At 44.1% G+C, this 12,765-nt stretch overlaps 2 protein-coding genes across 2 annotated transcripts; both read left to right on the plus strand.

The window, feature by feature from the left end:
- The first annotated feature begins 275 nt into the window (after positions 1-275).
- On the plus strand, positions 276-7,908 carry trim16 (tripartite motif containing 16). The gene is made up of 6 exons (XM_076760202.1): positions 276-1,071; positions 4,745-4,840; positions 5,229-5,462; positions 5,577-5,748; positions 6,086-6,181; positions 6,982-7,908. The coding sequence occupies exons 1-6, from the start codon at positions 346-348 to the stop codon at positions 7,590-7,592; spliced, it is 1,935 nt and encodes a 644-aa protein (XP_076616317.1). The 5' UTR covers positions 276-345; the 3' UTR covers positions 7,593-7,908.
- An 843-nt stretch (positions 7,909-8,751) lies between these two features.
- On the plus strand, positions 8,752-11,989 carry tvp23b (trans-golgi network vesicle protein 23 homolog B (S. cerevisiae)). Its single transcript, XM_076759579.1, has 7 exons — positions 8,752-8,828; positions 9,700-9,776; positions 10,052-10,196; positions 10,285-10,374; positions 10,565-10,690; positions 11,049-11,177; positions 11,260-11,989. The coding sequence occupies exons 1-7, from the start codon at positions 8,817-8,819 to the stop codon at positions 11,284-11,286; spliced, it is 606 nt and encodes a 201-aa protein (XP_076615694.1). The 5' UTR covers positions 8,752-8,816; the 3' UTR covers positions 11,287-11,989.
- The last annotated feature ends 776 nt before the right edge of the window (positions 11,990-12,765 follow it).

Genomic DNA, 12,765 nt, shown 5'->3' on the forward strand with positions numbered 1-12,765 from the left:
ACACAAAGCATGAGGGAGGCTGCAACTCTACTCCTCTGTTCCTCATTTGCACTGCGGGCTCCACCCTGTGGTTTCTTTTTCCTTGAGGGAGGGGGAGGGCAGTGATTGTGCATGGGGGTGTATCACTGTTTGTTGGCCCGCCTGCTTACAATTGAGCGCTGAGGGGGCGGATAACATTTAGACTGAAAGTATGGGCCTGGACTGACATCCTCGAGGTGTGGCTCTCCAGCCTCTTCACTGTGATCCAGGAACTACCGGCTCACAAAAAGTGGCTGAGCCAGTTATTTCCAGAGAGCGTAAGAGAGTGGAAGTGAAGCCAGCTGACAGAGAGGACGGTCTGAAGACATGGCAGATACAGCAGCTGAAGACGCAGCTCCCCTCTCCAAACAGCAGCAGTGTGGCGCCTGCTCAGGTGTGCTGAGCGGAGACGGGCCGGCCGGCCGCCGTCACTCCGTCTGCGCCTCCTGCCTCCAGGACAAAAGCCAAGGAAGTCCCGAGTCTCTGCAGAGCCCCGACAAGCCCGAACCTGAAGATGGTCCCAAACAAAACGGGACAGAAGCTGACGCTCCTGTGATCAGCAGCAAAGAGGAGCAGAGTCAGGACTCAAAGACGGCAGAGGAGACCAAAATCCAGAAGGATCTGAAGGAGTCCGAGGACCCCAAGAAACCTGAGGGGGAGAAGAAGGAGGCAGAGCAGACAGACAAAGAGGTGAAAGATGGAGAAAAAGAGGAGGTAAAAGAAAAGGAGGTGAAGGAGGAACCTTTGGGCCCCGATGATGTGGTGTGTGACTCGTGTATCGAGAGTCCCTGCAGGGCCCTCAAGTCCTGCCTCACCTGCCTGGTGTCCTACTGCGAGGCCCACCTCCGGCCCCACCTGGAGAACCCGAAGTTTCAGAACCACCGGCTGGTGGAGCCGCTCAGGGACATCGAGAGGCGGACCTGCGAGAGCCACAAGTGGCCCCTGGAGCTTTTCTGCAGCGCTGACGCCTGCTGCATCTGCCAGGACTGCGTGACGGAGGACCACAGGGGCCACAACACCATCCCTGTGGTGGAGGCTCGCAGACAAATAGAGGTAAGACAAAAGTTTCCTATATTCACACATCTGAATATGTAAAGTTCAGCTTTGGTCTAATGTTCAGCTCAAACCAGTCTGATGCAGTTTTGTCCTTAAGTCGGTGCTTTCTAACCTTTTCGGCCCCTTAAAACGAGGCAGTGTCTCATCACAGGTTAAAGCTGTGGACACAAAACTCAGAGTCCTCTTTAAGGAGACCTGAAGGCCTTAAAGTCTGCAGCATTTCACCAGAAAAAAGCTAAGAAGTCAGAAAAATAAAGTTATTTCTGGGCCCTCAACTTGGTTCAAGAACCACACGTCTAAATAATTTATCAAGCAAAATGTCAAACATTTACTGGTTTTGGACTCTTCTTCCTGTTTTATATCATTATGATTTTAATATCTTTGGGTTTCTGACTGTTAGTTGGTCGGACAAAACAGGTAATTTGAAAACACAAAATCCTGGTATTTCCTAAACTTGATTATTGATTATTGATCATGATAATCCTTCGTTTGTTGCAGTAGTATGAAATAATAGTAAGTAATTAGTAAGAGTAATAAAAACAAGCTTGTCAACATCAAAAAAAGAGGAAATTATGACAGCGAGTTCCACTCATTTCCTCTATGAGGTCAAGATAAGCCTTAGATCACATCCACACTGCTGACTGGAGAAGAGATTTAATCACATTTCTGTATGTAGTGAAGTCTGAGCAGCTTTGATGGATGTAACCTTCAGCACCACTGAAGAGGGGATGAACTGTATCCTCCAAATCCATCACAATGTCCTCACATGTCGCACAAAGCAGCTCTGATCCTTTAATTCCAGTTAGGACAGTAATTCTGACTAAACATCCACAGTAAAGCTCATCATATCGTGCTCAGCTCTGCGTGATTAACGACATTGTTTGGCAGTCTGGAAACTCAGTACTCTGATCTATTTTAACCCTCTGACGCAGCGAAAGCTCAGGCTTCAGCCAAAGTGTCGTTTGTCTCACTTTTTGACAGTTCTTGACCTTCAGGTTCAAGCGTCCTGGTCCAGATTCCTGCAGAGATCCGTCGCTTTTAGCCTCCACCTGTTATTTGCAGAGTGTGTTGTTGCAAAACCTCAAAGCGCTTCATTAGCTCTGTAAAGCTAACAGCGCTGGGAGGCCGGAGCGTCGACGGAGCTGTTTGAAAATACCACAAAGGGGACGTGCACACTCCTGACCACCGCTGCGTTCACTGACCTGCAGAACTCCTTTTCTGAAATCTCTGATTGTGTTTGAATAGAAAACGAGAAGGGAAATAATAACAGTGACGTTTAAATGAAAGTATTTTCTGCTGAAGAGGAAACTTCTCAGTCAGATGTATTCCCACAGGACAGACACCAACAGTAAGAAAAACATGGAAAACAATAGAGGAAATGACCTGAAATTCCTGTTCGGAGCTCATGTTCTGCGTTGGCACACGAGAATTCCTCCTTCTGGAGATCCTCTGTTTCATTTGTGAGCATTACGTTCACAGAGGTAAACATGTTCCTCTAAACGATGAATGGCCGACAGCAGTTCCTTTACCGACACTCACCTCTGTGCTCTTTAAAGACTCTCTTCAACACGGTTTTAACCTGTTTCTCGAGTTAGGACTCTTTCCTTCCTAACAGCTGGAAATGACATATGTTCGTGCTCTCTTTGTACAACACCAGAGACATTATTTTGTATGTAAATATAGAACGATAGAAGTGACGATGATACAGACGAATGGAACTGGTGATACGGTTTTTACTTCTGGTTCATGCTGTATGATCGAATGAGGATGTTTTATTTCTGCCTGATAACTTGAGAAACATGTTAAAATTTTTTTTTAGTGTGCAGCATATATACATAGCACATATAAAACATATTTAACTTTCAGCATTTCTCTCGCAGCTCGATGCCACGAATTCCCTCTTGACACAAAGTTGAGTCGCTGTATCCTGTGACAGATATTTGTCACAGTGCCAAACAATGGATACCTGTTGTTATACCTGTTTTGTATTGTAGTATTTGCCTGCACAAGCTCTGCTTCTGCTTTGGCCTCATGTGCCACCACAAATCATCCAGAGTGGAATGAGTCACCTGAGCTGTACCTCCCACATATGTCTTACTTATCAAGTTTATTAAGTAATGTTGAGCATTTGATAGTGTTTTTCACCTAATTACTGTTATTTTATCGATATTAGTTACAGTAACCCTTATTTGTAAAGCACTTTTTAATGTTACAAAGTGCTTCACAAAACATAAACAAAACCAAAAAAACAAACATTTCCAAACATTAATCACTAAAATTATTTGCACTACACATACATGTACATTATGAGGTAGGACTTAATGGTAAAATGACACATAAAGAATAAAGACATGTAAGTTTATAAAGATTTGTTTCAAGTAGATATTTAAAGTCACTGAAGTTCAACAGGAAGAGTTTGGAGTGTTAAAGTCGAGGTCGGGGGACGACTCGCAGCCCCCGAAAGCTCACAAATATACATTTTGACTTTAAACTTTTAACAAAGTAGTTATTGATTTTTGGTTAAATACAACAGAAGATTATCTGCATAGAAATGAAATGGATATAGATTTTAGTGTTTGTTCTCCACTGCAGCTGCACTGTTCTTGTCTTCCAGGCCCATGTGGGCTCTGACACAGCGAAAACACAGCTAGCATAGCGACACCTTTGGATCTAAATATCTCTGTAATGTTGATACAGAGAGGAGTGGGGGGAGACAGACCCCGTCCTCAGCAGAAACACGACTTACAGGTTTGCTTTCCAATAAGCATATTTTGACCCATATTTACTTTTATTTTAGGCAGCGGCCTCTCGTGGTCGTAGTAATTATGACAGGAGCAAAGGAGGAAGTCAGGTGACGTAGTAAACGGAGCAAAGACATTTGCATTTGTTTATTCTACAAACAAACAGGATGTTTCACCCAGCAGATCGATGCTTGTAAAGTCAGCGCTGACTCATTTTGACTTACGTAACATTCTTCAGTTACATCATGTACGTAACAGTAAAATATTTATTTGAACCAAAGTTGTTTTCCTAAAGATAACCAAGTAGTTTTAATGCCCAAACCAAAGCAAATGGTGACCGTTTCACAGTGTTAACCACCTGACGATGAAGGTCCACCTGACGCTGGTCCTGTCCAACGGTCGGTCACATGTCATTTTAGTAGTCATTGTCAATCACTTTATTCAGTCGTTTAGGATGTGTTGGCGAGACGCCATCCCTGTCTTTTACCCTTCTCCTTAGGACATTTTAGCTGTAGGGTATGTCTATAATAATTTCATAAACACCGGTTGTTTTTTGTCACAGACTTGACGCCCTGTCTCAAGCAAAGCAAGTGTTTCCCTCAGGGTTCAAAGTTTATGGAAAAGAATTTTCCTTGATTCCCGGCTTCAGCTCCAGACTCGCCTGGACCTGCCGGAGGAATTCACACTTTAATCTGCAAACAAGCTGATGCTTTGAAAACCACAAATATCACAGAGTGTAGAGGAGGACATGGCCCCCCGACAGAGTCGAGGAAACCAGGAATCAACACAGTTTTCCTGAAGAAAGAGCCTCAGTGTTTACTAAATACATTTGCTTTCCATCTGTTAGGATCTGGCATATTTGCAGCATGACAACACGGCCGTAGTTTCCGTGAGGAGATGTGCTGAATTCTGTTCTCTTTTGTTCACAGAAGGAACTCGGGGAGAAGCAGGCTGAGATGGTGAAGACGGTGACGGCAGCAGAAAATGCTATCAACAAACTTCAACTCAACACGGTCTCTATTGAGGTAAGTACGCCACATGACTAATCTGAAATGACCTCACTGTGTGTCTGTCACATGAAAGTCACAATACCTTGTTTAAATCAGTTGGGGGTGGTGACTATTTTTGGTTTGAGAAACCACCAGACAGTCAGCCCTGAGGTCCTGGAGCCGCCCAAACCGAACAGGTTTCTCTGAGCTGTGGGAGGAAATCCATGTTTTTATTTGGTTGAGAGTGGTGGTGAGGCAACCAAGCATTCCCTAACCGAGCTTGCAGTTATGCAAGATCATGTGGCCTGGTGCATTCCCTACCTGTCACCTGTCAGAACCTTTGAGATCCATCACCCCCTGTCATAGAATGTAAAGAATGCTCGGTTCATACAATACCAACAGAAACTGAAACACTGTTCCGCAGCATTCGGTGACGGAGGTGCGGGCCGTGATTGAGAGCCAGTTTGAGGAGCTGCAGACGGTGGTGGAGAGGGCGAAGCGGGAGGTGATGGAGATCCTGGAGGCCGAGGAGAAGCAGGCGCTGAGGCAGGCCGAGGGCATCCGGGTTCACCTGGAGCAGAGGTGCACCGAGCTGAAGAAGACACAGGCCCAGATGGAGAAGCTGTCAAAAAACAAAAATGATGTGGATTATTTACAGGTAACACCACCAGCACCGGGACAGAGACAGAGACAAGCCAGAGACAGATCATGCCCGAAGGCTACAGCAATCCTCATGTGGTAATTCCTTCATGACACTGTGTTTGTTCTGTAGGAGTATTCAGAGTGGAAGAAAGAAGCCACTGACATTTCTCTGCCCGGGGTCTACATCGGCCTGATGGACCGCCTCAATTCCTTCAGCCGCGTCATCGTCGACTCCACGCAGGATCTGTGTGCCATGCTCGTGTCTTCATACATCGAGAAAGTTAAAGAGACCTGCAAGAACGGTGAGAAAAACTAGCTCGAACGATGCCGCCGGGGAAAATCACACCGCAGCACTAAAGTACAGCTGTACAGGTCGCTGTCTGTCGGGGCGTGTTCACACATGTGAAGAATTTTCAGCCTGTGTGTCACAGCTGCAGAGCTCAGGTACGCAGCGGGGGCTAAACATGCCTCCAAACCACCTGTGTGCTTCGTGACTCACCTGTTTTGTGTGCTGCCAACAGAAGCTGAAAGACAGCACATACTTGTTTCCCTTTTGTACCAGCTGAAGGCAAAGTTCATACAAATACACTGACATCGTGTTGTGTTACACAGACTGAAATATACTCTCCTCTGTTGCAGACAAAATGGGAATAAAGACGACAGTTCAGGCAATTGTTGCAACAAAGCAGAACATGTCGATACCAGACCCGGTGACGCATGCCGACTTCCTCAAGTGTAAGTGTTTCCCGTGTGTGGATAGAGGTCACTGTGCTGGAGTTTTGTTGTAGTCATGATTTCAGAAAAGCTGAAGAGTCTCATTTCAATCTGTTTCACACCAGCAGTAAACAGTCAACCTCACAGAGTAAGATTTGTGTATTTTAATGCAGTTTTAAGGCAAAGCTGATGTGTTGAGACAGCTGTTTCCAGGTCCAGTCGTCAAGCACTTTCACAGGCTTTGCTAGGCCTATGAAACAGACTCTGGATCAGATAAACTCACGTATGAATTCCTGAGTTCAGGAAGAAAGACGGATGTGGCCTGCAGGGCTGGAGGAGGGAACCTTTAACAGAGATATCAATGAGAACCTGCGTCCATCCATTATCTGTAAAGGTTTATCTTATTCAAACACAACGTGGGCTGAAGACTTTCCCAGCATGCATTGTACCAGAGGAGGGTGCACCCTGCACAGGTCTATCACACCTCTGAAGCTCGTTTTGTTTGGTTTGCTCTGACACAGTCACACTTATTGAAATTGATGCATTGATGTGCAAGCAGCATTGAACCGTCGGAGCTACTCGAGCTGGAGCCACTTTGATTTAAATGGACCTTTAAATGAGGGTCCAGTGTGAAGGATCAAAGTCTGAAACTGAAACGTAACACAGCTGTCAGATAAAGGCCGAGCTGTCAAAAGTACAGCGTTGAACACATTAAACAACACTGTGGTGGCCTTCGTGACGCGTTGGGATTTGCAGCGTTGACTGTTCTTACGTAACTCTTACAACATAAATAAACTAACAAATCCTCGATCCTCTCTCAGATACCGCCCACGTGAGTTTCGACCCTGACACAGCTCACAAGTTCCTGCGCCTGACAGAGGAAAACAGGAAGGTGACTAATACCACGCCGTGGCAGCACCCTTATCCCGACGTACCTGAGCGGTTTGAGAACTGGCGCCAAGTTCTGGCGACAGAGAGCTTCTATCTGGGGCGGCACTACTTTGAGGTAGACATCAGCGGCGAGGGCACGCACATCGGCGTGACCTACAAGAGCATCGACCGCAAAGGCAGCGAGAGCAACAGCTGCATCACAGGAAACGACTTCTCCTGGTGTCTCCAGTGGAACGGACGCACCTTCTCCGCCTGGCACAGCGACGTGGAAGCCCCTCTGAATGTGGAGAAGTTCACTCGTATCGGGGTTTATGTGGACTACACCAGAGGCCTCCTGGCTTTCTACGGCGTGGATGACAGCATGACGCTCATCCACGAGTACCGGGCAGAGTTCCTGGAGCCTCTTTACCCGGCTTTCTGGTTGTCCAAGAAGGAGAACATCGTCGCCTTGGTGGCACCAGGGGAGCCGTTACGGCTTAAAAGCCCTTCTCCTCCCACATCGCCCGCAAACGGAGCAGTGGTTTCAAAAACTGCAGCGTAGTGGATCTTAAAGTGATGTCAGTCTGTCAGGGATCATTTAAGTGACAATTCAGCGATGACTACTGTTCTGTAAAGATGTTTGTGTCCCAGCAACAGGTCTGTTATCTGAAACTTTGAGGAAAAAATCTGGAAAGTTTCTCCTGTTGTTTTGTACAACTCATGATAAATTGAGAGTGTTTGTCTGATGTGTATTTAGGCTCAGTCATATTTATACTCCTGTGTACGTTTGGGACTGTTGTTACTTCTCATCACACTGTGAATTCTGAGGTCTTCTATATTTTCTGTATGCAAATAAAAACTATTATCTTCATTTGCCCAAAAAAGGCCTGTTTTCCCTCACAGTTCAGTCGTTCCCTCCACCTCGACTCACTGAAATCATCCTTTGGATGTCTGTGATCAGGGATTTCTTTGGAAACTGTCTTCAGGAGTGAGAGCATTAGAAAGTTGGAGAATAATGACTGAAATAGTCAAAAGTTGATTATCTTATCACTGAAGTGTAACTATTGATATAAGAGATGTTGGATTTGCAGCTTACCAGAACACATCAGAATTACAGACGTGTAGTTAATTTACAGGTTCAGAGTTTATTGTCATGACGTTTTGTCCACAACAGACAGAGAAACAGATACAAAATGTACAAAGACAGTAGACAGTAAAACAGTAAACTGGTGGCAAGATTCCACTTTGTCTAAAGCTCACTCTCACACATGAGATGTGCTCTGTGGACAAATTAATGTGGAAAATTGGACGTAAACCTTTCATACAAGGGTTTTAAAAGGTTCTCTTGAAAACAGCACAAATTGTGTCCAGATGTTTTCCCACTGAGTTTTATTTAAAAACTGTCCTCGCTGGTCGAGTCTTTGAATGAACAGCTTCACATTCCTGCACAACCAGCTGCTGCCATAAAGCACAGCAAACGTTTCTGAGGCTTAAAGAACATTGAAGTGTGCAAGTATACGTCAGTACAACATCAATAAACCTGCAGAGTTAAAAATATCATAAGAGAATAAAATGCAGTATAAATACACGACTTGTGAGAAGTACTCTGTAGTAACAACACACTGTTGATGTTCCGGAATTAAACAAATTATTCATCGACTAAAATTAAAACCCACTGCGATGACGTAACCAAACACGTGGCACGCTTTGGTCACCTGATCAGCTTACACAGTGACGTGTATTCCAACTGAGCATGTAACCAGGAAGATCCTGCTCAAATTTCACAATGATAGCAGACGTAAGTGACAGTTTTTAATGTTTATCGTTTATCTGCTGTGTAGAATATATCAAACCGTTTGTTATCGTGTCATCTAATGAGACAAACAACGGCCGAAAATGTAGTTTATCAATAAAAAAATAGTTCCCAGCTGAGGTGAGCATCTCTCGAGCTAATGTTGCTAGCTAGCGAGCTAGCATGCTAACTTTTGTAGCTCTTTCTACAGAGTCGGCGTTAACTTTTACGTTTTCAAAACCGCATAATGGCTCAGTTTTGTTCTGATAAACGTCCACAACAGCGTTTCCCGCCTCGTTTATGCTAATTCATCCTTTGTCGCTAATAGCAAGTTACGGTTAGCTAGCAGCTGTTTTAGCGTCGGCTAACGTTGGCTAACGCTAGCTACGTAGCATCTGTGCTCATTATGATATTCATCAAATACAAGTTCAAACTGGAAAACTAGATCAATGACAACACTCCTGATGAGAAACCTGACATCGCATTGTTGTGTGTTCAGTTGTCCTGTTGAGTTTAAGCAATTAGACGTGTTCAAAAGACTTAGCTTTGCGTGATTAGCAGGTTACATATGTAAGCTAGCTAAATACAGAAAACTAACAGTGGCTAACTGAAGGTTGTAGCATAAAAACAAACTGTTCAGCTCGTACAGCACTATAATAAATGTTTTATTTTACTGATCAAATGTCTTTCTGGATAAAATAGTGTTAGTAAAGTGGCGTAGTAATTCTGATTAGTACAGAGATTCTTCCTTTAAACATGCTGTGGAGCTCATGTGAGCCATGAATCGTCCACATGTGAACAGAAACGAGGCTTCAGCTGAGATCTTTTTGTGTCCTGAGTCTCAGAGGGATTAGCCTCTTCCTTATTGATCCCTCAGGATACCAATGATGAAGACGTGTCCCTGTTTGATGCGGAGGAAGATGCGGGGAAAAGGTCCAAGACGACGAAAATAAAGTAAGTAAACCGCCGCCTGCTGGTTTGAACTGTCAGGATTCAGTGGACTGACAGCAGAGCTGCTTTCACTCATCTCCTCAGTTTATATCTGCTTTAAGTGAAGATCTGATGCTTTTCTTTGTCATATGTGATCGTGAATATGTTTTGGTTTTGGACTGATGCCTTTAATGAAGACAGTAATCTTTATATTAATAAATTGAGATAGTTTTAGCCCTGCAGGACAGAATTATTTATTTCACGGTGTAACTGAGGCGTGTTGACTCTCCTGCTCCCAGACATCCGCTGGCCTCCTTCTTCCACCTCTTCTTCAGAGTCACCGCCGTCCTCGTGTACCTGCTCTGTGAGATTTTCAGTAGAAGTTTCATCGCCTGCATGGTGACTATAATCCTTCTGCTCTCGTGTGACTTCTGGACAGTGAAGGTGTGGCTTTTCATTCTTTTACTACTTTTCTCTCGTCGACGACAGAACTTCTTGTTAATTTAAGTGAAAATGAAATGTGTATTTCCAGAACATCACTGGGAGGTTGATGGTTGGCCTCAGGTGGTGGAACCAGGTGGATGATGATGGACGCAGCCATTGGGTGTTTGAGTCGAGGAAGGTGAGGCGCTCCTCCGCTCGATCCGTGCTGCTTTGTGTGATTTGGTGTGACGGTAATTGTTCTGTCCCACATGTGCCTCTTTGACCTCTCCTGACACTGACCTCCTGTGCTGTATGTATGGAAGTGTACTTGTTTACTGTCAGCAGGCCTTATAGTATTTGCAGCTGTGAGAATATCCTGTTTTCTTCAGGGCACTGGGAAGCAACAAGCGTCCGACTCTGAGTCCCGAATCTTTTGGCTGGGACTGATTGTTTGTCCGGTCCTCTGGGTCATCTTTGCTTTCAGCACTCTCTTTTCCTTCAAGATCAAATGGGTGGTAAGTTATTAATTTTTAAAGATTATTTTGTACTTATTGTTAGCAAATCCCTCAAAAAGACCAAAACCATCGTTATGTTTGTCTCTGTGTCTGTGGAACAACAAAACATTTGGTTTCTAATGAAGACATTAATCTCTAAAAATAAGTCATAAATGCACCGTTTAATTTTTTGAAATGTTCAGTATTTTAACAAGTGTAAGTTACAGAAAGAGGAAACAGAGCGTTTGTTGGGACTATTTTCACTTCCACATGTGGTGCTGTAGTGAGTGTTTGTGGCAGCAGGACGGTGTGTGTGTGTGTGTGTGTGTGTGTGTGTGTGTGTGTGTGTGGCAGCTCTCTGACCGTCTTCCCCTCTCAGCCTGTAGTGATCATGGGGGTGGTGCTGCAGGGGGCCAACCTCTACGGTTATGTGCGGTGTAAAGTGGGAGGAAAGACCAGCTTAAAGAATATGGCCACGAATTATTTTGGGAGACAGTTCCTCAAACAGGTGACTTTGACTGAAACACACTGATTAAAGTCCCGTTTGTTGACTCTCACAGTCTCACGCGTGTCCTGCGTTTCGTCCACAGGCGCTGTCCAAAGAAGAGGAGTCGTAGAGTCCAGCTCTGCGACTTTAACACGTTTGCATTGTTCTTAATGCTGTTATAAATATATATTCTTTTAGCGAGTGGAAACCTTTTGGCAGCAGGAAATGAAACTAACAGTTTTTCCTTTTCTTCTTTTTAACGTGTGACTCCGCTGATCCAGTAGACTGAGTTCATTTTGTTTTCCACGCAGAGGTCAAAGGTCCAACAGTGAACCCTCAGACGTCTCTGAGGCTGGAGCTTAAATGCATGAGTTAGAAAAGGTGGAAGGGCTTAAAATGTTAAAGTGACTGAAGTCTGATGTGTCTCCCCAAAGTCTTTAGTTTGTCTTTTCGTTGCCTCTGAACTTTAATCTCTCTGAAGGTAAATCATGAGTTGGTGCGAGGTTGTAAAGGTTGTAAAGTACGAGTGTAAAGTATTCCAGGAGAACTGTAAATATGTACGTAAAGAAACTGTGGAACATCTTTTGTGCTAATACATTTATAACGTTTTTCTGAACAGTCTGGTTGTTTTTATTCATGTGAATGTTTTTGTTTACTGAACGACTCGTGTGAAAAGTACAGGTTGAATCTGATTGGTTCTCTCCGTTGTTGGTTTGAGAAGTTTTTTACTGTAGAGACACGACGTGTCTGGAATCAATAAGACATGACGAAAAAAACATGAAAACATACAAACAACATTCAGAATAAACATGAACTGAGAGTCTTACAGGTCATTTCTGTTTCATTCAGTTTTTTATTTATTTATGTATTTTAATGTCACAGCTGCGTTTTTCCAAATAGCCGTTTTGTTCCTTTGAGGTGAAAAAGTGTTTGTCAGTCCGGACAAACTGTCAGTTATCTGACTGCTCTGATCTGATTGAACAAACGCACGGAAAGTTTTCTTTTTTCATTTTTCTTTTTTTGCCGGGTTGAAATGAAATGACCTGCAGTAAACTGTTACTGTGAAAATACGACGAGCCAACAAACGTCTCATTTAAACTTTTTATTGTTTCACTGTTTCTTTTCCATCAGTTTGTCCTCGTGATTATTTACTTCACAGTTGTGATATTTGTTGAACACTTTGGTCTTCTCGTATTTAACGGTTTGTTTTGGTCCTTCAGCTGACGGCAGCGACCCCCGGCGGTTCGTTTGGGTCATTGCATGTCCCGTGCTGACTGTTCTCGGTGTGACAGATTTCAGTTTTTTAGAGAAACTGATAAAACGAGAAGCTCAAACGTCGCTATGATTTAACGTTGATTGGCGTAAGAACAACAAAACACAACAAACATGGCGCCAGTTTTGTTCCAAACACTCCCACAATCAGCAGACGGACCCGGAAGTGAAGCCTCGCCTTGAGCTCGTCAAGTTCGCGTACGTGTCGGAACCTGGCAGATTGTACTTTCAAAATAAAGCCAGTTCATTTTGCGCACAAGGATTTTCATTTGTTAAGCGTCTTATTCAGAGGTAAATTTGGACAAACACAAGCTCAGAAGGAGTACGATTATTAAAC

The sequence above is a fragment of the Chaetodon auriga genome, chromosome 20 (assembly GCF_051107435.1).
Source record: "Chaetodon auriga isolate fChaAug3 chromosome 20, fChaAug3.hap1, whole genome shotgun sequence".
Classification (NCBI taxonomy): Eukaryota; Metazoa; Chordata; class Actinopteri; order Chaetodontiformes; family Chaetodontidae; genus Chaetodon; species Chaetodon auriga.

Coding starts and splice junctions, on each gene's coding strand:
- trim16 (XM_076760202.1), top strand. CDS start 346: ATGGCAGATACAGCAGCTGAAGACGCAGCTCCCCTCTCCAAACAGCAG. Junction 4,841..5,228: donor TCAACACGGTCTCTATTGAG/GTAAGTACGCCA, acceptor ACTGTTCCGCAG/CATTCGGTGACGGAGGTGCG. Junction 6,182..6,981: donor GCATGCCGACTTCCTCAAGT/GTAAGTGTTTCC, acceptor ATCCTCTCTCAG/ATACCGCCCACGTGAGTTTC.
- tvp23b (XM_076759579.1), top strand. Junction 9,777..10,051: donor TCCAAGACGACGAAAATAAA/GTAAGTAAACCG, acceptor TCCTGCTCCCAG/ACATCCGCTGGCCTCCTTCT. Junction 10,375..10,564: donor GGGTGTTTGAGTCGAGGAAG/GTGAGGCGCTCC, acceptor TGTTTTCTTCAG/GGCACTGGGAAGCAACAAGC.